General features: G+C 46.1%; 1 protein-coding gene across 2 annotated transcripts in view; it reads left to right on the top strand.

The window, feature by feature from the left end:
• The window catches only part of LOC119446731 (uncharacterized), a 141344-nt gene that overhangs the window by 83061 nt on the left and 30400 nt on the right, over positions 1-27883 (top strand). For both annotated transcript variants that reach the window (XM_049664345.1, XM_037711255.2), the window contains exons 4-5: positions 15495-15665; positions 25190-25243. In XM_049664345.1, coding sequence (XP_049520302.1) covers positions 15495-15665; positions 25190-25243 — 225 coding nt within the window. The remainder of the gene's footprint in view (positions 1-15494; positions 15666-25189; positions 25244-27883) is intronic.

Here is a 27883-nt window from a genome sequence, read left to right as displayed (position 1 = left end):
GTGGAATCTAAATAGTCGCCACAGAAAACCCGATTCATCCCCCCAACTGAAGTTGAAGTGAAAACACTCTTATCCGCAATACCATTAGCTCCGAGAGCAATTGGAAGAAATCCCTGCCTTCATCTGTACGTTACGGGGGCCTGCTACGGAAGGTTTAGGCAAGCCTGAGCCGCGGGAATCAATATCAATCTTCAAATGGCTTAATTGAAAAACTTGCCGGAGCCAGATTTCTGTAAATCAACGGGAAAAAAAGACCCCATTTCAACTTTTCTTTTTCTTTCTTACTGTTCTTTCTTTCTTTCTTTTTTTTTTGCGTGTATGCCGGGATATAAAAAAAATCGTCTTTTCTCTACAGCTGTTCCTTAAGTAGCTTTGCGTTGACTTTAAAGGAAAGAAGTTTACACTCACAAAAGTTATTTCACTCCCTCACTCACTCACGGAAGCGTTCTATATATATAGCCCTCGTTTTTGTCACTCGAGTAGCAATTGCGCATTGTTTTCGGTTTATACAACTTTCAGAGAGAAGTATAGGCGGTGGGGAGAGAGGCGCAAAATGTTAGAGGCGTTTTCAGTCTCGAATCATTGTGCTATTCTTTTTAAATCAACAATGATATCGTTATCATCATCATCATCAGCCTATATTTATGTCCACTGCAGGACGAAGGCCTCTCCTTGTCATCTCCAATTACCCCTGTCTTGCGCCAGCTGATTCCAACTTGCACCTGCAAATTTCCTGACTTCATCACCCCACCTAGTTTTCTGCCGTCCTCGACTGCGTTTCCCTTCTCATGGTATCCATCCTGTAACTCTAATGGTCCACCGGTTATCCATCCTACGCATTACATGGCCTGCCCAGCTCCATTTCTTCCACCTAATGTGAACTAGAATATCGGCTATCCCCGTTTGTTCTCTGATCCACACCGCTCTCTTCCTATCTTTTAACGTTAGGCCTAACATTTTTCATTCCATCGCTCTTTGTGCGGTCCTTAACTTGTTCTCGAGCTTCTTTGTTAACCTCCAAGTTTCTGCACCATATGTTAGCACCGGTCGAATGCAATGATTGTACACTTATCTTTTAAACGCCAGTGGTAGGCCCCCAGTCAGGATTTGGCAATGCCTGCCGTATGCACTCCAGCCCAATTTTATTCTTCTGTAAATTTCTTTCTCATGATCAGGTTCCCCTGTGAGTAATTGACCTAGATAAACGTACTCCTTTACAGATTATAGAGGCTGACTGGCGATACTGAATTCTTGTCCCCTTGCCAGGCTATTGAACATTATGTTTGTCCTCTGCATATTAATCTTCAACCCCACTCTTACACTTTCTCGGTTAAGGTCCTCAATCATTTGCTGTAATTCATCCCCGTTGTTGCTGAATAGGACAATGTCATCTGCAAACTGAAGGTTGCTGAGATATTCGCCGTTGATCCTCACTCCTAAGCCTTGCCAGTGTAAGAGCTTGAATACTTCTTCTAAGCGTGCAGTGAATAGCATTGGCGAGATTGTGTCTCCTTGCCTAATCCGTTTCTTGATAGGTATCTTTCTACTTTTCTTCTGGAGAACCAAGGTTGCTGCGCAATCCTTGTAGATATTTGCCAAGATATTCACGTATGCCTCCTGTACTTCTTGATTACGCAATGCCTGTAACGCACATATAAGAAGGTATATTCTACGATGGACCATATCCATGTCATAAATCAGGTAATAGAGGAATCTGCGGAGTACAATCAACCTCTCTATATGGCTTTCATAGATTATGACAAAGCATTTGATTCAGTAGAGATACCAGTAGTCATAGAGGCATTGCGTAATTGCATAAACGATGATATCATCCTTATTAATTAATTAATTAATTAATTAATTAATTAATTAAAGTCTTCACAGGTTCCTATGTGGAGTTGTGCTCGGAGGGTGGCAAAGGTACAACATAATGAAAAGGTGCGGAAGTCAACTCGTTAGATAAAATGGTGAAGATAATAAAAGATTAAGAAATGATAAACAAATAAATTAAACGTCATACAACAGTTAGTTATAGAAGTCACAAGTCGCAAGGGCTGCAGTATATTAAACAAATATGTAACACACATGCAATGATTGCAAGGTAGTAGTACGTCTCACGCATAAACAAGTCAGTCAAGAAAAAGACGAACCGTGACGTGCTCGTTTAAATATAGTTGATTGCAGTGGTGAGCTTTAGCCTGACAGTCCAGACAAAGCGCCAACCTCAACTGGTTTTCACTGATTGCACCGGCGCACAATTTATTTATACAGTACAGAAGTCAAGGAAGCACAACCTTCGTCGCACAGACACATTTTAAAGCTGCCATATAATGTCAATATAAAAAAAAAAACACTTACTCTCTTTCTTCCTCGTTTGGAGGTCGCACAACGTGTGATTTTCCCGGAATATTTAATGCGCAAACAAATTATTTCTCCCACCAAATTGAAACACCTACGTCAAGTCGAAGTTATAAACGTTGTGAATGCGAGAGAGAGGGAAAAATGTAATTAAAACAAGCGCTTATGGTGCAAAGCAGATCAAACAACTTCACAGGTGAAGTGTCAACATTTGCCGATTGATACTTGGTTTCATTAGAAGAAACAGCGAAGCCTTACGTTTCTCGTACAAGCAGCGCGCGCTTATTTGCTAACTACGATACGAGCCTACCGTTGCAATCTATTCACCCCACTTGTTTGCTTTTTTTTTTCTTTTTTCCCCCCATGAGTGTAGTCGGGAGTTCCATCAAATGGCTGGGTTTCAGGGTCACAAGGACATGCGCTGAATACTTGTCGCTATCCTCAATATACGGAGAGATATAGTGAGGCCATAGCCGAAAAAAAAAAGAAAAAAAAGAGCGCTATACAAAGGTATTTTCTTTCGACAAATGTCTTGTTCTCGGCCCTCGAAACAAATTCTCTTTCGGGGCTACTAAAACAAAGGAGCCTTTTCCTTCTCTCATATATAAAGCTGCTTGTATGTCCGCTTTTTGTGTGTTTATGACGAGAAACGGGGAACCAGCGGAAACCGATGAGCGTAGATGCCTTCCTCTTACGTCTCGCCGTTTTCGGCAATTTGTCCTTCCTCTTTTGGCCCCTTGTGCAAACATCCTGCAAGCTCTGTTATTAGCCTGTCATTCTCTTTGTCTTTGCTGCATGTATAAGGCTTTTCTCTTTTTTCTTTTAAGACTTCGAGTGTACTGTTTTTTGCTTGCTTTCGGGCTTTTTTGCTGGCGCTAATAAATTTATTGATCGAGATATCATGTGTCTTGTTTTCTCTTTCTTCGAGTCGTGAGAACGCAGCTCTTTGTTTCCCTTGGTGCACACGGCAGCAAAATAAACTTTGTAGATGGCGTCGAATTAGTCACGTTTTATTTCGAAAATAAGCAATCTTCGGTGCCAGCCTATGCTATTTCGTTGCGCGTTCGTAAACAATATATTGATCAGTAAGAAAATAACGTCACAGCGAGCAAGGTTTCTTCTTTAATAAATGGGTGCTAGAGAAAGAAGAAAAAAAAAGATTCTTTTTTTTTTTTTAATGTGGCGACTGCTGGTTCCCCAAGCAAAGCCCGGTATAAAGAGAAAATTACGAAAGCAATATTGCTCGCGTTTGAAACCTGTAAAAAATAAAATAAAAAGACATCATTGCACAAGGACCTCGCACCGTACTATCGAATCATTTTCATCACCGTGTACACGGCTCGTCATCATCAGATTGAGAGGCGACGGGAACGAGATCAAATATTAGAGTTTGTATACTTTTGCTTCTTTTTATCACACCGAGAGTACTAAATAAGCACATATAGGCGCAGTGAAATGAAAGGACATTGAGGCCGGGCCTGCCGCGCTGCACAGACGTCAAACAAGAGCGGCCGGAGGCGAATCGCAGCCGCTGAGCCTTCGCAGGCCACTCGTCGGGCCGGGCACTACAGGGCCGGCGCAGCGTCGTCTGCGGCACTCTCCAAAATTACTGGCACCAGCTGCTGTGGGCAGAGCGCGGCGGTGGTCTATCGGCGCGCCTCGCAGCCGTCCGCAAACATTGGACCCCGAAGGCGCGCATGCGACGGAGGAAAACAAGGCAAACAGCGGAGCAGCGCTTGAGGCATTTTGATTCGTGATTACGAGCTCCCCCTCGCTCGCCAGCCTTCTTTCTTGCAGCATGCAGTGTAGTGCTTCTCGTGAAACGGCGCGCGTGCCACACGAACCGGATCACTGCTGACATCGAGTCCACCGGTGTGGACCCAGTTTGGCTTAGCCCGCGTGCAGCAACGCTACGCAAACAAACCGGAAGGCCGGCGGCTGCTAGGATGAGGTGCGCACAGCGGCGTCGCTTGTTGCGGGCACGTGTTCGCTCTACTTCCGCGTTGACATTGTAGGCGTGATGCCGCGGTCTAGCGATTCATTTTGGGTGATCAAACAAAGTGTGGAATCGAAGTGCAGAGCAAATCGTGGAGAACAGAGTGCAACAGTATGAAGGCAAACCGTAAAGGGATAGCAGGAAGGGCTCTAGTGCGCTGGGTACACATTGTCAGAAGTGGTACATATATATCATAAGAAGCCAACAAACAATGACACCAAGGACGACATAGGAGAAATTACTTTATATATATATATATATATATATATATATATATATATATATATATATATATATATATATAAGCGCTAGACAGGGGTAATTGGAGATAATAGGAAGAGGCCTCCGTCCTGCAGTGGGCACCGATATAAGGTGATGATTATATATATATATATATATATATATATATATATATATATATATATATATATACCATTTCTGCCACTGTGTGCCACTGTGATTTTCTCTGCAGTTCTGTTTCGCACTTTGATATATAGACAGGGTGTTTCAGCGAACACTTTCAAAATTTATTTAATGTTGCCAGTGGCAGATAGTACGATTCTTGTTCATGAGCTGGTTTACTCGAAGAGGCGGATATTACTTGCACAAAATATTGAAATGCATAATCTACTAATCAACAAAAAATCCCTAATTAAGTTTTTAACTAATTATCTCATGGCCCATATGGCAATTAACAAATTGTAGCCATGGAGTACGCAAGGCGGATTCACTTGGAATTAATTCTCAGGATGACACCAGTTTCGAGATATTAATTCCCGAACTTCGCGGAGAAATGCATTGGCGTTCCAGTTATTTTGTGCTTCAATCCATAAAGCGACGTTTTGTTAAGAAACTAACTGGAACGACAATGCATTTCTCCGCGAAGTTCGGGAATTAATATCTCGAAACTGGTGTAATCCCGAGGATTCGTTCAAAGTGGATCCGCCTTGCGAACTCCACGGCTACAATTTGTAAATTGCAATACGGTCAGGTAATTAGTTAAAACTTGATTACTGAATTTTGTTAATTATTCGATTATCCATATCAATTTATTGTGCAAGTAATGTCCGCCTCTTCGAGTAGACCAGCTCATTAACTAGAATTAGGCTATCTGCCACAGGCAACCTTTAAGAATTTGAATTTTTGAAAGTGTTCGCTGAAACACCCTGTATATATATGTATGATGAATGTTTTCTGCTACCTGTTCCTGTTTTTTTTTTCTCTCTCTCTTCTCTTTGCACTCTTTCCAAGCCCCATATCCCCCACTCCAGTGCAGGGTAGCACACCGGAAACTCGCCTCTGGTTAACCTCCCTGCCTTTCCTCTCTCTCTCGCTTCACACGTGTTATTACAATCGCAAACACTCGTCTCGTTTGTTTGTCTTCAAGAAGCGCATTAGCGCTTTGATGAGCTTGTGCTACTAGAGATCTGCCGCCAAGGTCCCAGGAGCGTAGCTTCCTGGAATGGTCTGTCGTTCAAGCGGCTATGGCTAGCACGCAGAGCATAGGTCGAGAGTCTTAGGTTAGACAGTGGCACAGAACGTGCACTGTAGCTTCATTCCATCCGCAAGAGTGACATGCGGCGCGCTTGGCCGTTGCGATTACGAATGAATAAGCTTTCGTGAATGTGACGTTCAACCACAGGCGGCTCACTAAAGTTCTCTCACGTCGGGACAGCTTAGGTGGCAGGCGAAGTCGCAAGTCGGGGTTCAGTGAATACAATCGCGAGTCGGAAAGCCATATAGGGTGAGCAAGAAGGGGTTCACTGTACTGGGGTGTTAAATGTAGACGTTGCAAGTGGGCGGCCGTCGACTTCTCCGGTCCACTAATAAGTGTGTACGTGAATTAAGTGTTGACGAAAAATTGGACCTACGCTTCCCAAGAAGAAGAAAACACAGGCGCCGCCTGGCAAGGCAGTATTCCTGGATAAGCCCACTTGACAGGGAAGCACTTGAAGACCTTAAGGTTGGGCCTAAGTTCTGCTTCGAGCCAACACTTAGACCTACAGAAATCTTGGCCGTGGCACGCTCGGTTTCTGAAACAGCACTCGTATCGTTTTTCTTTTTCGTCCCTTGTTTTTTTCGCGTCAGTATGGAATATCAACTCGCCTAGAATTCAGTACTACTGAATCAAATGTCTCGCCACGCATGTAAGATATGTTAGAGCTGTAAAATACGAACTGTGCAACGCTGTGAATGCTAAAACAGTAAATTGAAATAAGAAAGTAAAACCAGAAGTGGACAAGCAAGAAAGAAAAATCATGGAGCTCATCGCGGGTACAATTCAAAAGCACTTCAAAACACTTTTGTTTCCATTCCATGCGTTTTGTTGGTGAATTATTCCGCTGTTTCCGCTGGGTGACGGTGTTTTCTGTTTTGTCACGGAAGAGGAACGCTACCACCGACCAGTTTCCTCGTGCGTGAAAATGGACCACATTTATAAGCGTGTCGGCGACAAAATACGGTAATGAAGAAAAAAAAAAGGCGCCACGTGGCTACGCATGAGAAGCCAAGCATCGAGGGCGTCTCACGTGCTGCACCAGGCACGCCCCTGACCGTCCGGCACGACTGCGACGCAGAGCGGAAACGAATAACCAGCGGGGCGAAGGAACTTTGCCATCGAGGATACGCGACTTGTAACAAGAACTAAAAATAAATTTCACTTCACAAGAATCACTCAAATGAAAACAAATGTGCGGTCCTTTACAGCAAAGACAAAGACCGCGTTATTTTACGCTTCACGCTTTATAAGAGAACTTCCGTACGTTCGTGACATAATGGCACGTGGTCACGCTGAAAGGAGTCGAAGCCGATAGTTGAAGGCGAGAGCAGCTGGGCGTGCGACCACTTGTACTTTTGCCAGGGCTTGACTAAGACACTTTCATTTGTTCTGCGTTTGAGCAAGCGTGGTGTTAACATCGAAATTTTCTCTTTCTCTTCCTCTCAGCGTTAATGATCAGCCTTGGTTCGGAATACATCGGCGTGAGGAATCAATGCTGCGGCGGAAGTGAGGATGACCAAGGTAGAGTCGCAGTGGGAGAAGTAGAAAACTTTGGGTAGATGTTCAACTGCCAAGGTTATCTTCCTAATTACCCACTTGAGGTCGCTAAGAGCTTTTGCAGTTTCGATCTTCTTGCTTTGAGTTGTTCTTCATTGGAGCTGTCGTCGTCACTTCCTATTTGATAACGCATTTCTCCTTCAACGTCAATACAGTGCTTTGGAGAGACGTTGACCCCACTGTGAAGTTTTGTTCAAATTCACCAGCTCGTTAAAGTAACATTAATGGAGAATATCAGGTTTCGCCGTATTAGTAAATTATGCTTTTGCAATAGCGAAACGGCCGTTTTTACCACTACAGCACGAGAGGAAGCTTGGCCAGCGAGATACGATGCAAAAACGTACGATGGTTGGCTACCCCACCTGAAGTTTCCACACCAGCTTACCGTGACGTCATCGCTTTAGAGAACGTCCGTTGGGGTCTGCTCATTTGGTTATCGACGTAAAGAAGGAACACATTACATTACAAAGAAACCAAACACTCAACCTAGGAAGTGTTCTTTTTTTCCGCTTGAGTTACCACGCGGCATAAGCTCAGTATGAAATTAGATATAAGCATGCAGGCCCGTTTCATGCAGATACTGCAAGAGTGACTTATAGAATGTGTTGTCCATAATCCATCGTTCATAGTCTTTAGCTTGGTCACTGCTTACCCAGAACATTGAAGTCCGTGACGTCTTGCTTAAATACTGACGTTGAGGTTTCTAAAGGGAAGTTAGGCCTTAACTTTAATTAGCAATGCGCAAACTTTTCCCGTCACGGCAATGTATGTAGATAGGGTTCTGAAAGAATGATTTACCATTCTAAAACTGGGGAACTAACCCCAATTTTTAATGCCCCTATAAAGCGTGCATTGCTGCAAGAAGACTATTTATGCAAAAAAGACTACTGTACAGGGACACTTGTTCGGTAGTAATAGTGTTTTCGTACGTAAGCTAGCAATACAGCTTCGGCATTGTTAATGCAATTAGCATTATTTGCCTACTTCAGGCACTTCGAATCTATCTGTCTATCTATCTATCTATCTATCTATCTATCTATCTATCTATCTATCTATCTATCTATCTATCTATCTATCTATCTATCTATCTATCTATCTATCTATCTATCTATCTATCTATCTATCTATCTATCTATCTATCTATCTATCTATCTATCTATCTATCTATCTATCTATCTATCTATCTCAGTGGTAAATTATGCGACAAGTAAGCTATCCGGCAAGACAGCAGTAGTAGCCACGGTCAAGCAAGTCGGGGAGAGTTCACTAAAAGAGCTTCGTTTTATTAAATTATTGGAAATACCTATGTTCATAAATATTATCTGCTCGAATCACACTGTAGGCGAGACATGAAAAACTCCCGATACAGCTTTCTGTTGCCCAATACGTGCTACATAAAAGTGCTTTTCCGAGCGTGAAAGAAGCCCGCAAACACACGCAAAGTGCCTCGAGCGGCCATTTGCACAGTAATTTTGCGTGTATTCGCGTGTATTCGCGAGCTTCTTTACTAAAAAAAGAGTTTGGCTTTTTTACTAAAAAATAATAAAAAAATATTTCTTCTTGAGTTTTAACCGTTGCATAGTTTTTTTTTTTAATATTACGGAAGCAAAACTGTATTATTGGTGTGAATTTATCTGCATGACGTGCAGGAGAAAGAAAGCACTCTCAAACTTCGCCCAATTATTCATGCGCAGTACCTTATTCATCATCATCAGCAGCAGCGTATATTTATGCCCACTGCAGGACGAAGGCCTCTCCCTGCGATCTCCAATTACCCCTGTCTTGCGCTAGCGTATTCCAACTTGCGCCTGCGAATTTCCTAACCTCATCATCCCACCTGACTTTCTGCCGTCCTCGATTGCGTTTCCCTTCTCTTGGTATCCATTCTGTAACCCTAATGGTCCACCGGTTATCCATCCTACGCATTACATGGCCAACCTTATTAGGTTGTTCTAATTTCGTGTCAGAAGTGCATAACAATATCATCTAACTAATTCGATGACATTAACGAGTAAATATGGTCTAGCACATTTCAGGGAAGACAAATTCAAATGCTTAAAAGCACTCTTTTCTCTCTCGATGAGGTTTGAAAGATCTCTTTAAGATTATGACAGGCGATACCTGGAATAACGGAAAAATGAATAAATATATCCAATCAATTAGAAAGTGGCGATATAAGCTTGATATCTGACAGCTGCCCTTTGATGTCCAAAATCAGAAATAGAAAGCGAGAAATGAGCTATAGATTTCTTTTTATTCCGCGCCACCGAAGATTTCAAAGCGTTTCCTTTAACCACCCCCAAGGAGGTTGACGTGCGAGATCTCGACATAACTGAAAGAGAAAATTGCGAAATACGTGACTACTGCCGGTGTTGAGGCGGTTGTCGTCGGGACGTTCTGCGAGCGCGGTAGCACGATCCCCGGCGTTCCCGGACTCTGTTCGCGATACCGGCGTCACTCGACGCCGCTCCTCTCCGCACCGAGGAGCAGGGATGAAGAATGTGCCCGACCCGCTTCTCGTTTAATTTCTGCTTCTTCACTTCTTTTTTTTCTTCTACAGTGGTGCGAGCTAAAACGTCTTATCCGTTGCTGCCGCCTTCTGCTTTTCTCGACAAAAATAAATGAGTCGGGAGTTCCCGCCTTCAGCCTGCGCTTCGCCGAAGGAATCCGTGTTGCACGCCTCTTTCTCTCTCGCGCTTTCTCCCTCTCCCGAAAGTGAGCGGGTGAAGGAGAGGCACGAGGAGTGTGGAAAAAAGCGCTGAGGCGTACGGTTTCGTCTGGGAATCTGACAACGTACGGAGTTCTGTGCCGGCGGCGGGGAGAAGGAAACAAAGAAAAGCGCATAAAATTATACTTCGACTTTCTTCGTCGATTGATGTTTTAGTGAATTTCTTTTTTTCTCTCTCTCTCTCTCTCTCTCCTTAAGCTTCTACCTGTCTGCCTTTCATAAAGCTCCATCAGCAGCAGTTGAAATTACCTTGTACGAGAATGCATATGCGTAGTTCTTTAACTCTCTATTTTTTTTTCTATATCTCTCTCTTCACTGTGTCTTTTGTCTCCGCGAACTGCATCTTAATCTCATCTCCAATGAAGATGGATAATAGTGTTTACACGAAGTATCATTACAGCATGGCTATACCTGAACAACGTGTGCCGGTGGATGTTGCATTTATAAACATTTAAATGTTTCACGTGATACGGTACGCTCGTTTCAGACCATGTCTCCCGAAATCAGGATATATCTCGCCGACCGAGTACATGTTTACGTAATAAGGTTCACAAATTCTCTCGTTACCGAGGCTTATCGAAAGAGGTGTAGCCAGGCCGAGTATCTAGCGGTATATGGCATCGCGCTTGGGTAGCATCTAAACTAAAAAACTTGCTTCACGCTTCAGCGACTAGTTCATAATGAAAAACTGCGCTACTTCTAAATCAGAGGAGGACTATGTAATGTAAGAACACGAGCGCTAGTTTCCTTGCTGTTGAAGAAGTAGACACGTCAAAATTTTAGCTATTTCATAATTAAACGCACCGCGCGGGTAAACACAATGGACAGGATAGCAGGCACACACAGTGTGCGCCTGTCAGACACGTACAGTCTATGACTCTATATAGTCCTGTCCGTCCTGCGTCCCCACGATATGACGTCTCTCGTTCTTCCTTGTCCACGTATGCTAAGCAATGTGGTTCCAAACGCTGTATCAAACCAACTAGCCCAAAATTCCGCACTCCTTGTTTTCTCCGACACCGGCAGGATGGGTGGCACTGCTGTTGAAGCTTCCATGATCACCTTTGCTGGCCGACACAAGAAGGTGATTCGGAGAAGGAAGTATTGAAGTCGGTGCCTGTGGTTTTCGCATCTGACGAGGTTGCCGTTCCTGTTGAACATCTATACATGGCTGAAAGCTCGTGATAAAAGTATTCTCCTTTCTCAGAGCCTTTCAACGAACCCCTTCATAATTCCTTGCAGTATGCAACACTTTCTGAAGGTTGAAGGCTTCGTAAAGTTCTCTGCCGCTTTAGGGACCCTGCAGTCTCCAATCGAATGGCCGAGTCGGTTGCGTATGTGTTTTTCGGAAAGACTTCCGTATACCCTCAAATCACCGCGAAGGCTTAATGCGCTGTGGTGAACTGTTCTTAGGACTCGCCAAGTTGTTGCGTGTGGGTATTGAACCTCGTTAATTCAAAGGCGACTTTCCGCTGGTATCGTTGTCATGAGGTTTTAGGACAACTGCAGTCGTGGATACGTTGTGGAGCTGTTTGCTTTTGGGTAACTAGGCGGCTCTGGTTAAACGAAAAAAAAAGAGAATTTTATAAGTGAAATAGGCTGACTACCCAATAATCCTGCTACTTCAAAGCCTTTGACGCTGCGAGACGTCTTCGATGAAGAGAAACTATAGATGAAACGACACGGATTTTCAGGAACTGACACGGAGTATAGAAAATAACGGTAGATGAAAAAGAGAGATAGGAAAAACACATTTTGAGAGCAGCCACAATATGGACCTCAATGAACGCCAACAAGCCGATCACTTACTTCTGCAAGAAACATAATCGACCATTACGTTATAGTATGCCTCAGAGGTTTCGGTATAAGAGTTCTTAAATTGGTATGAATCAGTATAGGTTCTCCTCAATTTATCTGAAATCTAAATTGATAAAGTGCACGAAGGCATGCGATTTTTAGAGAGAGCGGCACTGCAGCGTGAGTGACGTGCGTTTTCGTATAGCCTGGCGGCGCGCGCGCGCTCGAGAGAAAAAGCGATCCACCGGATTTGATCGATGAAATTTCGCCGTCAGGAAACGCCTTCAAGCGTAGTCGCTACGATGCACATCGAATTCTTCCTCCGACTGAAGCAAGGCGTATCAAATAACCTTTCTCGAACTGTGAGAATCTGGGCGAGCGTTTACGTAGTTGGGCAATAGACCGTCATTTTGCTAGCTACACATGTTTTCAAGATGGCGCGAGGTTTAAGTCCGGCGCGTCACGTTACGAAATAATGATGGCCCCTCGCTGCTTATAACTTGAAGAGCACGTTTAAAAACCCGACGCGGTAGTGAACAACTCAGAAGAGAGGCACACGGCCAGTGGGCACGCAACAGGTATATATATATACACACACACTTGATGAAGGCCGGACCTCGACTGGAACGTCGAAATTATATATCTGTTTTGGCTTTTGGACGTGCGCCTGTACTTCTTTCAATTTAGTCATATGTATATAAATATACATGATGTCATATCTAGCAATCGGCCGCGTAGAAAAGAAGGATGCACGCCCTTTACAGTACTAAATGTGGATAAGCCTAGTAGCTTAAAAGTAAGTCATCATCATCAGCAGCAGCAGCAGCAGCCTATATTTATGTCCACTGCAGGACGAAGGCCTCTCCCTGTGATCTCCAATTACCCCTGTCTTGCGCTAGCTGATTCCAACTTGCACCTGCAAATTTCCTGACTTCATCACCCCACCTAGTTTTCTGCCGTCCTCGACTGGCTTTCCGACTCTTGGTATCCATTCTAAAAAAAAGAGAGAGAGAACAAGAAGAAGAAGAAAAAAAAAGTTGTCGCAGTTTCACCTGAAAGGCGAAGCATCAATTGCGATAGCAAATTTGTAGAGAGATATACGGAGTAATGATAGTAGCTTTATCAGCTGTATAAACTTGGACATGCAGCAGCACCGGCAACACGCAGAACTGTTGTCGACGCCATCGGCGTTTTGCCCGCGTTCGCACAAAATGCGTGCGGCGTTGATGACTGTTGCCGGAGCCTCTGATATAAATAGGCACTTGGTGCCGCAGCTAAACGTCCCCTCCCTTCCCTCCCCCTCCCCCCCCCCCCCCCCTACGGCCTTTCGTGCGTCAGAAGAAGGCGCGTTTGCTCTACATATATGGTGATTGTAAAGGAGGAAAGAGACGCCTACTTCTGCAGCCCTTAAGGAAGCACGGCACAGAACGCGCGTTTGTTCTCCGCCGTGCGTTCATTCCCCGTGAAAGCGCGCGTCCCTCGCGCCCTTTCACTCGCACATACAGCGTTCGGTGGCGCGCGGCGATGATTTCATCTCCATTGACGTCATACGGAACCTCACGGCGACGGCGACGGCGACGGCAACGGCGACGGCGACGCCGACGGCAGAAATCTGCTTTGGAGTGTCCATATAATTGCTATCGCAATAAAAGCATTTTCGGCCCTTACACCCTGTGGAGATGGTTTACCAGCGAAGCTGAAAAGGAGCGGCCACGGTGTTTGTCTTACGGTTTATCACGCGGGTATATTAAAGTGTTTCTGAACAGAGTTACACAATTATGTGTCACTGTACGCGCCCCTTAAACCGTGCAATGAAGACACGGACACGGTTGGCGTTGGCGGCACGACGACGGCGGGCGTACTTCCGGCACTGTTCGAACATATTTATTGTCCTGGTCGGTGGTCATCGTGACGACAGGTACGCACACACATTCGCGTATCACCTCTATTATTAAGTCTGTCCGTTACGCAAGACAATGAATGGATAATGCTCCCTTAAGCAATGGCTCATACCCCCGTAAACGTGGCCTCTCCATTACGACGACACAAGAGAAGTGAAATTCTACGCTGGAAAGATGAGCGGCAATGGAGCCAGCTGTGGAAGAAGACGACGACGACAAACGCGCGAGCAGTGGCACGAGCGCGTTCGCGCCGTGTTCCGCCCAAGTAGAAGATCGAATTCGCAAGCATTCTGGTACGGTCCCACCCGATGTTCTGGCTAACACGCTTGTTAATGTTGTCCTCAACGTCAAAATTATATTGGACGGCAAATGTGCCAGAATGGTGGGGATGGGAAAGCGTGACGTTGTTGCTGGGGCCGCAGTCGTGCGCGGAGACGGTGTGTCGTTACCGATAGCCATGGCCGATAACTGGTCAGTGCGGCCACTGCGGAGCTCCGTGGCGAGGACGGGGAACGCGTACCTCCACCAAAATGTTACGCGAAAGAAGCAGTAATTGTATTGGAGAGAATATATTTACAAAAGCAAGGCAGCACTCGCCAAACAAGTTTGTTTGTTGTTGTTTTTTTGTCTCCAAGGAAGGAAGAGGAAGAAAGAAAAAGGCAGAAGGCAGGGAAGTTAACCAGAATAACGTCCAGTTGGCTACCCTACACCCGGGGAATTGGTAAGGGGAACACAAAGATGACAGGGAGAGAGGGGAGGGAAGTAAATAAGGAAATGACGCGACGGTATTGCACTATTTGTCACACAAGCCCGTCGTCATCAAGATGCAAAAGTGCCTTCACCGCTTTTTGGGCTGACGAGCGATGGGGGCGTTTTTCCAGCAGTTGCCTCAAAGAATGGATCATACGGGCAATGGGGTACTGGCCAAGAATCGCGTGAGTTAAAGAAATAATTTGTCTAGTCTAAAAAAATATAAAAACCCTATTGAGAAAGTTTGAATACATAAAAAGAAAGAAGTCAGAGAAAATTTAAAAATTTAGCAAGTAAATCGCGCCGATTCAATTATAAACCTCACAACAGCTGCACCAACATCCCTATGATAATGTCCTATAGCTGGCAGGCTCTAGCCAGGCGGCCAGTTCTTGTTCGTCGGGCTACCGTGTTCATCTTTTAAGCTGGACGAACGCACGTAGCAATATATATTTCAAAAGCACCTGACACAAATCCCGTCTTTCTTTAAAATCGGTGTGAGGAATGGATCCCACCTGGACGTGATTCATCATCACCAGACGAAACAAAAGCCTCCTGCAGGCCTAGAACCTCCTCCAGTGCGTGTTGATTACCGTTATCCCTCACCAGCCTTGGCCACTCTGTACCTGCAGTTCGCTTAACTCCACCTCTTCGTGTCATTTCCTGTCCCTCCTGAATACGTTTTAATTATTTTGACATCTACTATTTTGTCATTGTTGACAGCACGTCGATTGCCAATTGCATTTCTTTATCAAGTCCACTTCATTGTTCTTACACAGCCCACACGCGTTTCTTCTCTAATCAATCTAACTAATTCTGTTCACTATGTGCATTAAGTCATGCGTTGTGCAGTATTTCCAGGTAAGTGCACATAGTTAATTTGGCGACCACGTTATTAATCATTTGCAGGTGAATCGGGTTCATCAGGCTCACCTGGTCTGGATGGACGCGACGGTCTTCCCGGCGAGCCAGGCCTGGACGGCGTTCCGGGCCGGGACGGTGTCGACGGGCTGCCCGGACGCGACGGGCACCACGGGACACCTGGGATACCCGGAAGACCGGGTCTAAATGGAACCGACGGTCAGTGACCCTACTCTCTTCTCAAGCAGGGCGCCAGTCCCTTCGCCCCATTATTTTGTCGCAGGAGAAACATTCTGACAGCGTGGGCATCTGAACAGATCGGCTCATTAATAGTAAGAGAGCAGTCGGCTAAACACTTAACAATAACAAAACAATAAAAAATACGCGACTATACTTTACGAACGTTAATAACCATCTTCGCATACGAAATGCTTTGTGTATGTGGGCTCCCACTTGGCTTTGGCCCAGCATTGCCTCTTCATTACGATGCGCTCCATTAGGCATATTACTATGCGTGCAACACCTTGTATACTCGGCCAATTATGCACTATGTTGCGTCCTTGAACGTAGATGTACAGCCATTGCAATGCATGCAGAATTTTCGCCTTGTACCTAATTACTCGTACTGTGTATAGTGCGCACAAACTGTTTGGCGCCTGGTTTGCTAATGCGTTGATATTTACATACGTTATGTACTCAATACATTTAATGCGATATTTACCCGCCGGGGTGGCTCAGTCAGCTAGGGCGTTGCGCTGCTGAGCACGAGGTCGCGGGATCGAATCCCGGCCCCGGCGGCCGCATTTCGATGGAGGCGAAATGCAAAAACGCCCGTGTGCTTGCGTTGTAGTGCACGTTAAAGAACCCCAGGTGGTCGAAATTAATCCGGAGCCCTCCACTACGGCGTGCCTCATAATCAGAACCCCAGAAAGAAGATTTAATGCGATAGCATTATACAAATCACTCAAGGGCTCTTGGTGTTGTGGGTAGTCGTCTAAGACAACGGGGAGAGAAGGTGGACGCGGACAGGAAGGAAACAGGGAAGAGGCGAGGGGGCGGGTCAGCACAGGCGATCAAGTTAGCATTACGTCATTGCACACTGTCGTCGTTCGTTACGTTGCGTCTCGCACATCACCGACTCACCCTCGCAGGAAGGCAAGGCACGTCCAAAGAGCAGGCGGCCACTGCTACAGCGGAGGGACGGTTGCGCCTGCTAAGCGATCTAGAGTCGTGATGCACTTTTGCGCATACTTTGTTTATCTTGAACAATAACGTTGTCATTCTTAGAGGGTTAAGGCTTGCTTCAACATACGCGTTTTAAACCGAACGCACACGAAGAAAACTTTACAATCACTCATACCACGTGACGTATGTGACTGTGAGTGTTGTGGGAGTTCGGGCTACCGTACCCGCGGTCCCGGCTAGCTAAGGTCCAAGGAGGCACATAGCTCGTCCCCACTCCGCAGCGCACGCAAAAGGGGCGCCGCGGCGGGATCGCTGACTCACCGGCAAGGCGTAGACACGACTCCAGCCGTGGCACAAACGAATGGGGGTTTATTCCCTGTTAGGTAAAAAATGAGTGTACAAGACAGGGGTTGCGGCACTAAGGTGACAGTCGCAGACTACGGGTGAGAGCTCCCGGGAAGTCTGCTCCGCCACGCAGGCTCTTCCGAGCTAGGTGCGCCACGCAATGGGGGCCGCCTTGCTCAGAGGGGCGCGGGACCAAGTGAGTCCGCACGTCCGACAGCCAAGAGCACCGAAAGTGAATCTGCCGGGCGAAGGCGCCGGAGTTGCCGAAGAGAGGACGAGAGGGGCCCGCTCCTCAGGCACTGTTCGTACGCGCGGCGCACGGCGTAACGTGAGCCGCGCGCGCAAGCAGCAGGCTCCGCGTCGCGCCGGCACCATGGCGGCCACGGGGAATGTACGCTGTCCAATGAGGCTGGAACAGGATGTCCCCAGCGATCGCACGGGCGAATGACCCAAGTCGCGCGCGAACTGGAGAAGGGAGTCCAAGGGGTCCCCACAGTGTGTACATCTTTCCATTTTCGTTCCTTTGGTTCCTTTTTATGGCTAATGACAGACCGGCTTTTACACCCCAGCGACACAAGTGCGTGGTTTGTGAACCATGTCCTAGGGAAGGGTTTGCTCAACTTCCTTGCCTTCGCTTCCTTTTTGTCACTCTGCAATACAGACGGACGTCCGGATTAAATTTGCCCAGCTGCGTTTCTTCGACTTTCACCGAATATCTCAGTGCACGGGATTTACACGTAAGGCCAGCGTCAAAATGAAGCCGCCGTGACCTGGAACCGGGCCAAAGTCGTTGAACCAATGCGGCACTTCTCCCTTGATAAAGTCTTGTATAGCGTGGTGTACGATTCAGCCGCTGACGCTGAACGCAGTTTTTTGAATTTGCAAAAAAAAAAAAAAAAATCCCCTTCACAAGAGTATAATAAGTGGGCCATTTAACAGATGCAAGTGCTGGAATGATACAATTCTTGCAATTTGCATATTAAAGGAAATTCTAAAAAGCGACTAGTGGCACAAACCCGCAAACATGTCTTTTAAATCTATAGCAAAAGTTTATGCTAAACGTGTTCTTTCTGCCCACCACATTTTTTTTTCCTTTAGAAATATTTGGAATGCAGGGATTGCTCAACATTCTGCGCTAACTTAATAAAAGCTTCCCGCTCACAACTTTATCATGCAATTATGCGGCCGCTTAAAATAAAGCAATACCTAAACTCTCCAAGAATGCAACAAACGCGGCTAACGTTGGGCAGCAGTTCCTTAGATCAAGATGGCGTTTTATTCATGACGGCATTTTCTTAAGCTTCCCACTGGCTTTACGTCGCTCCCACAAAACCATGGCTCCCGCTGAGGCAGCTTAAGCTGGCGTATACAAAAAAAAAAGAAAGAAAAAGATTTCGAAGAGGAAAAAAAAGGAAATTTAATTTCGGCAAGAACTTCGTTTGTTTTTCTTTATCTGAGCACAGCCACGCACTCTGAGCTTGGGAGATAAAGTAGCTTGTTGTACGTATGACGGAAACAGCGGTGCTCGAGAGAAAAGTCAGCTTGGTTGCGCCGCCGCAAGCTCTTGCCCGCACGTGTCTGCTCTTGCAAGAGAACAGTTTTTTTTTTTTTTTCACTTTCTTTTGAAGCGGCGTCCCCAATCCATAAAGCAAGTGCCATACTGTTTCTTGCTCTTGGAGAATCAAATTAAGCCAGAGCTCATGAATATGAATAGGCTGTCCCTAGCCACGCAGATCTCCGCGATAAACTTAAGATTGCCCGCTCAATCAGCGGCAGCAACGTTAAGCTTCGCTTGGCCGCAGCGGAGGGAAGCGAAACGCGCGGAAAGACTAATTGCAAACCGTGTTATTTCTTTTCCTGATTTCATTAGCGCTCGCATTTTAGTTCGAGCACGTCCTTCTGCTATCTCTTAAACTAATCAAGCCATTTTCTCGTCAGCCATTTTCGTTTGTCTAACTCTGCTGGCATCAATTCGGCGTAATTGCTTCTCGAAGCTCTGCTCTGCGTGCCGCTACTTGATTTAACTTCTCTGGCACTGTTGGTTCCGGGAGGCTTCTTACTTAACATGCCGGCGCACACGCTTCAATTCAAAAACTATTAGTGTAAATACTGCACATTTGGCAATATACTATAATGGCACATTTTTTATTATTTTTATTTTTTTGTGTGACTGATTTTTCTCTCCGCTATTCATTCCGTCTTTCATTTCCCCTTACCCTTCCCCCAATGTAGGGTATAGCAGACCAGAATCATTTCGGGTTAACCTCCTTGCCTTTCCCACCCCGTTTCTCTCTCTCTAGCACAGCTGTAGGCGGTATTATAGTCGTGACTCGCGATGCGCATCTAAGCATGCTCAGCAGCCATGCTTCATGCGCAGATGGTGCGTCGCGGTAGCGGATAGCACATTACCGTGTTCTAAGAGGCTCGGCGCGCTCACATGAATTTGATAGGAGGTGTTGTCATTAGACGTTCGGTTCAATTACCTCCGTGATAGTTGGCCCTGTCCGTGATCGTGAGTTTTTCCGTTGACTCGCATGGTGTAAAAATGAGATTTTAATTTCTAGCTTTGACAGAAAAAAGCACAATACTGAGGTGATAGCAACCTAACTAAAGTGCTTATTTCGCGCTGTGTATGCGATACAAGGTACAGCGTGACACTATCCATCCTCGTCTTAGTCATCTACGTCTGACTTCAGAAAGTACGCACGCCTAATTAGATTCTGCTAAGGCGGCCTTGGGGCATCTAATGTTATTCATTAGATGACCGATACGGCTTTCGGTTGCTCAATACGTGCTACATAAAAGTGTTTTTCAGAGCGTCAAAGAAGCCCGCGAGTACACGCAAAATTGCCGCGCGACTGGCCGCTCGAGGCAATTTGCGTGTGTTCGGGGGCTTCTTTCACGCTCGAAAAAACACTTTTATGTAGCACGTATTAAGCAACCGAAAGCTGTATCGGGAGTTTCTCAGGTTGCTCAACAATTTTCTTGTTGACGCGTTTCATCTAAGTATAATATTTTAGAAGTTGATTAATGAAATAAGACTAATCATGTCATTAGCCGGAATGCAAAAAATAAGCTGAGTAACTCCAAGCGACGGCAAACTACGTTACCTTGGTTCTGTCCAGCTACGTGGCATTTGCATATTTTTAACTCTTGGTGCATGATTGTTGGGACACCCTGTATAAGGCTCAAAAGCCGCACGTCCATCGATAATTTAGCTAAAGAAGAGCTCGTTTCAATTAGGCACAGCCGAGCCGTGACCACTCCTTGCTTCCAGCCACTGGGGCGTCCTACCATAATTTGCTGTTGGCGAGCGTAATGTGGGAGTAAACAGTTCAAGGAGCTCGACTAACGACTCGGAAAACAGTCCGGCCAAGAGGCGCAGCGGTGCGCAGCAAAGTCGATGGGATGAACTTAGCAAAGGCTGCGAATTGTCTCCAGGGATGAACTCGATGCTACACTGCAACAGTGAAATGAGAGGCCGTGTTAGCCGCTACAAAAACAAAATTGAAGCAGGAAGTGCTCGGTTGAGACGCGTGAATGTATGTATGGCCGTGCTTCAGTTGCACAAGATACTGGGGCAGTGAGCACATATCGAGGGTCAGGAGGGAGCGTTAAAGTTAAAGAATTAAGCTGTGAACTCAACAGATTTTCGGAATATAATACCCACACGTCATGCTAAAGGCGAGTATAGACTTTCCGATACAGTCCTTGCATTGTCAGCAAATGACAAATAACGAGACCTCCTGAGGTCACACTCGGCTACTTCCACAAGCAATGCTAAGATGACCGCCGCGCTATAACTCCAAACTTTCCAGGGCAAAATCACAAATGCGCGCAACAAATACATGCAATAAATAGGTAAATACACATAACACTCGCGCTCTGGGTGATTGGTGTCGTACTTATATCAAGGCTGCTGAACAAATTCACGGTATACTTGTCGAACAAAGACGGATGTTGGAATGCCATGGAAAACCTAATGGCGGGAAATCAATTGATAAGTGAAAAACTCCAGCTCTTATTTTTGCAAGGTGTCACTCTCAGATTCAACATATTATCGCAACCCATTTGACTTGCAATGACAAAATAAAATAAAAAAGCTGCTGTTCAATATGGAGCACCGTTGCTAATTCAAGTAGCCCTGTATCTTCAATAACCCGCAAAATCTTCACGTAGGGAGTAATTTATTTTGCGATTCACTTTCAATGGCAGTGGTGAGTCTAGCCGTAAGGTGCTGATTAAATTGTGCGTTGTTCTTGTGACATGCGGGTGTCCCTGAGGAATGTCACAGGTATCAGCAGGTATACACAGACGCGCCCATATCCCGAGTATAGTCGATAAAAATATCTAGCCAATCATCTTTTTAGAAACTTACGATGACTCATCTACATAAACCACGTTCTCCCCATCGATTCAGATCACGTTGCAAAACAAGAAGCAAAGTTCATTCAGAAATACAGGCTGTATTCAGGAAAATAACCAGGGCGCGCAACATATTATTTTCCCTTCATCGCAGGTTATCCACTGTAAGTAACCCTAACCCTTGTGCACTCTCAAATATACCACACTGTCAATCTTTAGGGTCCCAGCATGGCGCCTGATGGTGCCTTTTTTTTCTTTAAAAACTTCAACAATTAAACTCGAAAAATTACTCCGAAGACCTTTGTGGGGATTATGAAATAAGCGACATTTGCAACTTTGAGAACGACTGTCTTCGGGAAATTACACTGACATGAATGAAAATGGCATTAAACAGGAATTTTTTTAAGGAGGCAAGAAAAGAAAAAGAAAGCGCCGTGAAACACAGCTGTAAAGAACGGGGCACTGCGACTTCGTCCTTGGCAAGTCACGCGCTGTACCCCTCAAACTGAACTGTTGCACCACGCTATACGGCCATCGTTAGCGAACAGTCAGTCATGAATTTACCGTGGCGTGCGCTGAATTGTTTGATAAGGAGAACGGGACCGATAGGAGGAGGAGGAACCGGCTTTGAGGGAGGGAACGTGTAAATAGTGGAACAGGGGAAGTAAGGCAAAGGGGAAGAAACGGAGCGGGCGACGGACGAGGCGGAGGCGAGCATTGGCGCGGCCTCGGCTGCGCGGTCTCCCGCGGGGGTCCCAAGCCGCCCGAATCCGGGGCATCCCTAATCGGGCCGGTGCACGGAGTGGCACCTAACGAAGCGAGCAGCAGGCAGCGCGGGCTCCCTGAGGGAAATAAATAATTGTCAGCGGGAAGCCGGTGGCTTGTTTGCAAAGCGCGGCGGCGACGGCGCGCGCGGAAGCCATGATTGAGGAGTGCGCGAGGGGTGCGCTGTTGGCACTGCCTCATGCTGCGCAGCCTAACAAGATTCCGCTAAGCACGCCACGAACGAGGCCACCAGTGCGCCGACGAGAGCGTTCGCTTCCCTCCGTTTCCGCAGTCGACGCCGTCGGTGACGTCGGCCGGCCCGCTCTGGCACTCGCAGAAACTTGCGGGACGAAACGTTGCGAAAAGCATGCTTATACACCGGAGCCAAAGCTTACCGGGATGCAACAACAGTGGCGCGGCTCATCCCCACCAGGTTATTCTGCGGCAGTATACGAGTAGCGTTTGTCAAACGACATTAAAATCTCAGTGGCGTTGCGCCGCTGTTAATCGCTGTGCAGTCATGCGCTGGTGATGCCTAGGTGCCAGCGCGTCAGACCGCACTCTCCCGTATGTTAGTGTTCCTTCGCGATAAGAACACAACGGTCGCAGTGAATGTTGATGCGTTCGCCGTTTCGCCGCCTGTCGTCGCGTCAACCATAAACATGACGCTACATTGCGTCATGTTCGCTCCGGCGAGTGTTTCGCTTCACCGGCTTGAGAACGTTGGCGCGCTCGCAAGTTCTCCCGTCATCGCTCGAAGCAGCGTGAAACAAAAGCCCACTGGATCTTGCGCTATACGGGTGTTGGAAAATGTTTCGGTTCGCTGGTTTAGCAAACAATGTCCCAACAGGCTGTCAAGGCGGGCGCGGCGCGTTGTGAATAAGCATGCGCACGCATCTCCCGCATGCCGTCGATGTTGGGCAATATTCTAGTACTCCACAGTTGGTGAATGTTGACGTAAGATAGATGCGGTCGTTGCATGTTCGCACCGGTATGGCTTTCAAAGCTCATGCCGCGTGGATAGATCAGTTCGAGAACAAAACGGCCGAGCATGTACAAACGTTCACACGTAAGTCTACAGAACGCCCACACGACGTGATGCACATTCAAGGACGATTGAACCTCGCACTGCGTGTGCGAGGTTCGGAGTCCGCGTGGCTGACGCTTCACACAAGCATTGTCTCTCAGACTAACCGACGAGCAAGCCAATGTTTTCGTTTTCCGCAAGGAAATGAAATTTTGAAGATCTCTGTGACCCAACGCAGGTGATTGAAGTTTGTTTTTGACTTGCTTCGCTAAGCTGAAAAAAAAAGTGAAATGAGCCGACCGGGAGTTCGATTGAGGTAGCCTCAAGAACGAGAAATTGGAACGTACGTTAACAACGCGAAAATACCGTACGATGTAAACGCGCATACATAGCAATTAAATTGCCTGAATATTTTGTGTTCTGGTGGAAAGACGTCGACTGCAGTCGTAGTTCGTTAGTGCAATAGCAAGGCTTGAAGAAAGGTTCGTTTGGTTTTCGCTTTGACTGCGAGTAGCGGGCAGCCTGACACACTTTTCCGACCTTCTTTAAAGGAAGTCATTAAAAGCATTCTAATGATGAACGCTGACTCAGGTGAGGACGGTAAGATATGTTTCTGAAACTCTGAGAATTATTCGGGTAAAGAAAGATTACTTCTTACTGGAGGAAATAAGGACAAGCTTCCCGCCCAAACCACAGTGATATTAAAGTATCACTTTAGGTACCATGGTTTCACCGCCAATTCTCGCAGACATGGGTCCGTTTTGTGCCAGGAAAAGGCAAATAAAACAATAAGATTTATATTTCTCACTTTTTTTGAGACACCCAGTATTAAACATTTGGGTTCACGCCTCGAAGCTGCATTGTACGCTGCGAGAGCGCCGGATTTTTTCGACCGCAGGCTGTGCTTTTTGAGGCGCATTAGTAAAGGTGCACACCCGCTTTTGTGTGCACCCTGCTTGACAATGGCCACCCCTGCTAGTAGTCGAACTCGGGATGTCGTTATAACAACAAGGCGCCGTATCAGCTGATCCATCGCGCCTTACACGCTGTGTAGCACAGTGGCACAATGAAAAATGTAAAGCAGTTGATCTTATATATATATACTTGTTTTATGCCAGTGCCACATGGTCACCTTCGATAGCGATCGGGCCCGATTCGGATTGAGCTCGATTCGGATCGAGTGCTGCTACATGGTCGCTTTCGATTGCGATCTTGCTAGATCTAGATCCAGACAATCGCGAGCCGTGCATCGCGATCGAGCCTCCTGATCGCAATCGTAGGCTGACAACCATGTAGTTCGGAGAATTGCAGACGATCAGCAGAGCCTTACCGCACAATGACAAACGAATTAACTGAGCCCGGTTTGCTACCCTACACTGAGAGAAGGGAAAAGGGAACGGAAAGATTAGGAGAAGAAGAGAAAGTCCACCGTGGATATCGTTGACGTCGTAACAGTTTTCTGCTCTATATCACTGACAGTGATTTAGTCCTGATCACAGACGGTCACTCAATCCTGTAGTTTTTAAAAATCGCCGCAGCGCTTTTGTGGCCTTTTGTAGCTGCGATAAGCGAGGCAATGTCCCAAGATCTCATTCATTTGATAAGCGCTTTGGATCTACTAACGGGTGCGCTTGAGCTTGCCCTAACTCGATCCAGATTATTGGACAGCGTAGCAGGATCATTGTCGATCGCGATCAAGAAATTCAATCCGGATCGAGACTTGATTGAATTTCCAATGCAGTTTTTTTTTTCTTTGCAAACATCGTAAGAACGTGGTCACCGCTCCTCTCGGGAGTAGAGCTCACGACCCTATCCCTGAGAGTTCAATTTCCGCGAGCAGCTGAACGCCGTAGGTGCTGAGCGACAACTACTGTTGGTATTTAAGGAGTAACGCTTTTGTTCCGTCGTATAGCCACGAGCCGGATAAATGGGAATATAGCCACGGTTGCAAAAACCCTGCTGAATTTCGTATACGTTATCTGCCGAACCCATTTTTCACGGAGGTCTAATTGCTCTGCTTGCAGCGCAGATTATTCATCATTCATTTTATTCGCAGGTATTCCTGGAATGCCGGGACCACGTGGTCCTCCAGGGTTGCCCGGGCCACCAGGTGAGTAGGACTTGTGTGTACACACATTCGGGCATCAAAAACTTTGCCGCAGTAATTATTTCCTCTAGCTGTTTGTAATTGGCAACTCTAAGGTAGAAAACAGCTTTGACTGTCAATACATACAGAGAAAACAGAAATCATTTCCAATTTAGGGCCGTATTTCTGAGTGCGTTTTTTTTAATCACATGTGAAGCAGGAGTTAAAGAAGCAGGGCTATTTAAAAATTCACAGTGTGTGGCTCATAAATTTGACGTAAAGAGAAATTCAAGACAGATTGGAAGAGCAGTGGGAGAAAATGCCCTTCTCCTGGGAGTTCAGGGGGTCATTAAGAAGTTACGCCGCTCTCAAAGAGTCCGTCTGCAGCCTAAATTCCTTACAACCTGTCGACGAAACCAATTTTACGTCGAAAATTGTGCTCGCGTAACAGTAAACGCTTTAAGATTTATTAACGACTCAGAATTCGCTGCGTATTGAGCGGATCTTACGTGATACGCCTAAATGGAGCACATTTCAATCGCAGTTACTGGTGCGCAATTCTTTGTATTGTTGCAACAGGATGCAAAACACGGTCATACATACTATAAATTATTTTCCGGTAAGCATCTTGAACATACTCTGCAAGCACGCTGGTTTTCATAACGGCAAATATTTTCTAATTCCTTTGGGCAGGTTTCATTTCCTGTCCTAAATAATGGTAACTTTCCCCCAAATAGCTTATATGAGGCCTAATGTGCACATCAAACGGAGTAAAATTCACAGGAGTAAAAATATCTCACTCTGGCGGCATGTGTCAGATTAAGCTGCGTGTAACACGCTTAACATGACTAAACGATAGCATTGATGCTACATTCAGACCTAACTAAAGGTAACCAATAAGTTAAAACATCGCGGCACTTCCCACTCTTTAAGGCCAAGAACACTGCGTACCTATAAAAACATAAAAATATGGCCTTTATAGAATAAGGTGCTTTTAGAGCAAGAGTTCTCCCGAAAGCAAGTGACAGTTGCTTTTCTTCAATGCACACGTTTAGTTGTCTTGCATAGAGTGATTCACGTAGGCGACGAGTAGGAAAGTTGGAAGCTGTTCGCATAAAACCTAATGAAGGACACGGGCTTGGCGCTAGAGGTGCATGCACACGGGATAGCTTCTTTGAGTTGTAAGTGAATGCAGAGTGCTACGTCATGAGACAGACGCTGGAAATGAGAAATATACAAAGTGACGTTATGTTTGAACCTGCATAGGAATATTTGTCGTGATTAGCTGAGAGATAAAGCAGGAGTAAAAACCGGAGTGGTGGAGGTGGAGGGTGTAAAATAGGTGACCCGTAAGAGAGCGAGGGATTCTGGGATGCGCCGTCTGCTCGCTGTTTCCGGTTCGAGGAAGCGCAGCCGCCGCCACCGCTTCGCCGTTGAACCTATTGATGCGCTTCCAGTCCGGCTTTGTCACACTCGAAGATTACCCGTTTGCAGGCGCCTAGGCAAAAGCATGGTCGGCGGTTCAGCCGTTGGTCGCTCAAATTCAAGCGTTAAAAGTAAACTCATGTAACACCTGCCTTGCAGCATCGCTTGCTGAGTCAGCTGTGCACCAAGCATTATATTCATGGCTGCCACTTCCAAAACTGAACCATCAGTGAACGAAAAGAAAATGAACGTACAGTGCCACTTATCAGGCGGCGATGAGCTGTATAAGGGCCGACACGGAATTATTCCCCAAGATATTTCTTTCTCTAACATTGACTCAAGCAACATTAACTATTTCAGGACTGGCATGCACATATAGAGGTATTATGAAACATGGTTTTACGGCGCAAAATTAAACGGGGCACAGCGAGATACATACTATGGCGATGAAAAGAAACGCGATCAGTGGAGCGTGTGGCCGAAGCATATCTGAAGCTATAGTGCGCGCCGTCCAATGATCACCATTGACAGGCGCGCACGTCCGGTTTGATCGCGCTTAAAACCCCTCTATATAAAAAGTAACGCCACTCTCCACCTCCTCCTTCCCTCCTCGTTTCTCCTCTCTTGCGCGCTCCTTCCTCGACCCTGGCGCCGCCTACACCGCTTGAGCGTAGCAGACGACCTTTCGCAGAGTGAATGCAGGCATAGAAATGCCGTGCGCTTTAGGCGGTCGCGTTCTAGCTCCGAGTAACTATGTGGAGGGTTATATATATATATATATATATATATATATATATATATATATATATATATATATATATATATATACGTGCACTTTTTTATATTTCACCGGTGACCGCTGTTCATCGGCTAACAAATGTTTAACATTATCGCTCGGCGCAGGACGCGCCTGCATGTATCGAAAGTTTCTCGAACGTTGTCGATGCTTCTATCGGTTGTCTGTTGTCACCGACGCTTATGTAATCTGATTGTATGAGCGACGCGAACTGTCTAGTACTTTCTGGAAGACACGAGGGCACCAGGGATTACTCTGGAACCTTCGATGACTCGTGTAGAAAAGCCGACGCGTTTCGCCGCTGATCAGATTTCGATGATCGCCGACTGTGTTCGCCGCTATCGTTGTGCTTCGAGTGCAACTTGCTTTTGTGGGCACAGGTTCGCCCAATAAAAAGTCCGTTTCGTCATTCATAGTTTTGAGACTGTTTTCTTCACCACAAC

The sequence above is a fragment of the Dermacentor silvarum genome, chromosome 3 (assembly GCF_013339745.2).
Source record: "Dermacentor silvarum isolate Dsil-2018 chromosome 3, BIME_Dsil_1.4, whole genome shotgun sequence".
NCBI lineage: Eukaryota > Metazoa > Arthropoda > Arachnida > Ixodida > Ixodidae > Dermacentor > Dermacentor silvarum.
Note: the sequence above shows the minus strand (reverse complement) of the source record. Positions and strands in the feature narration are given on the sequence as shown.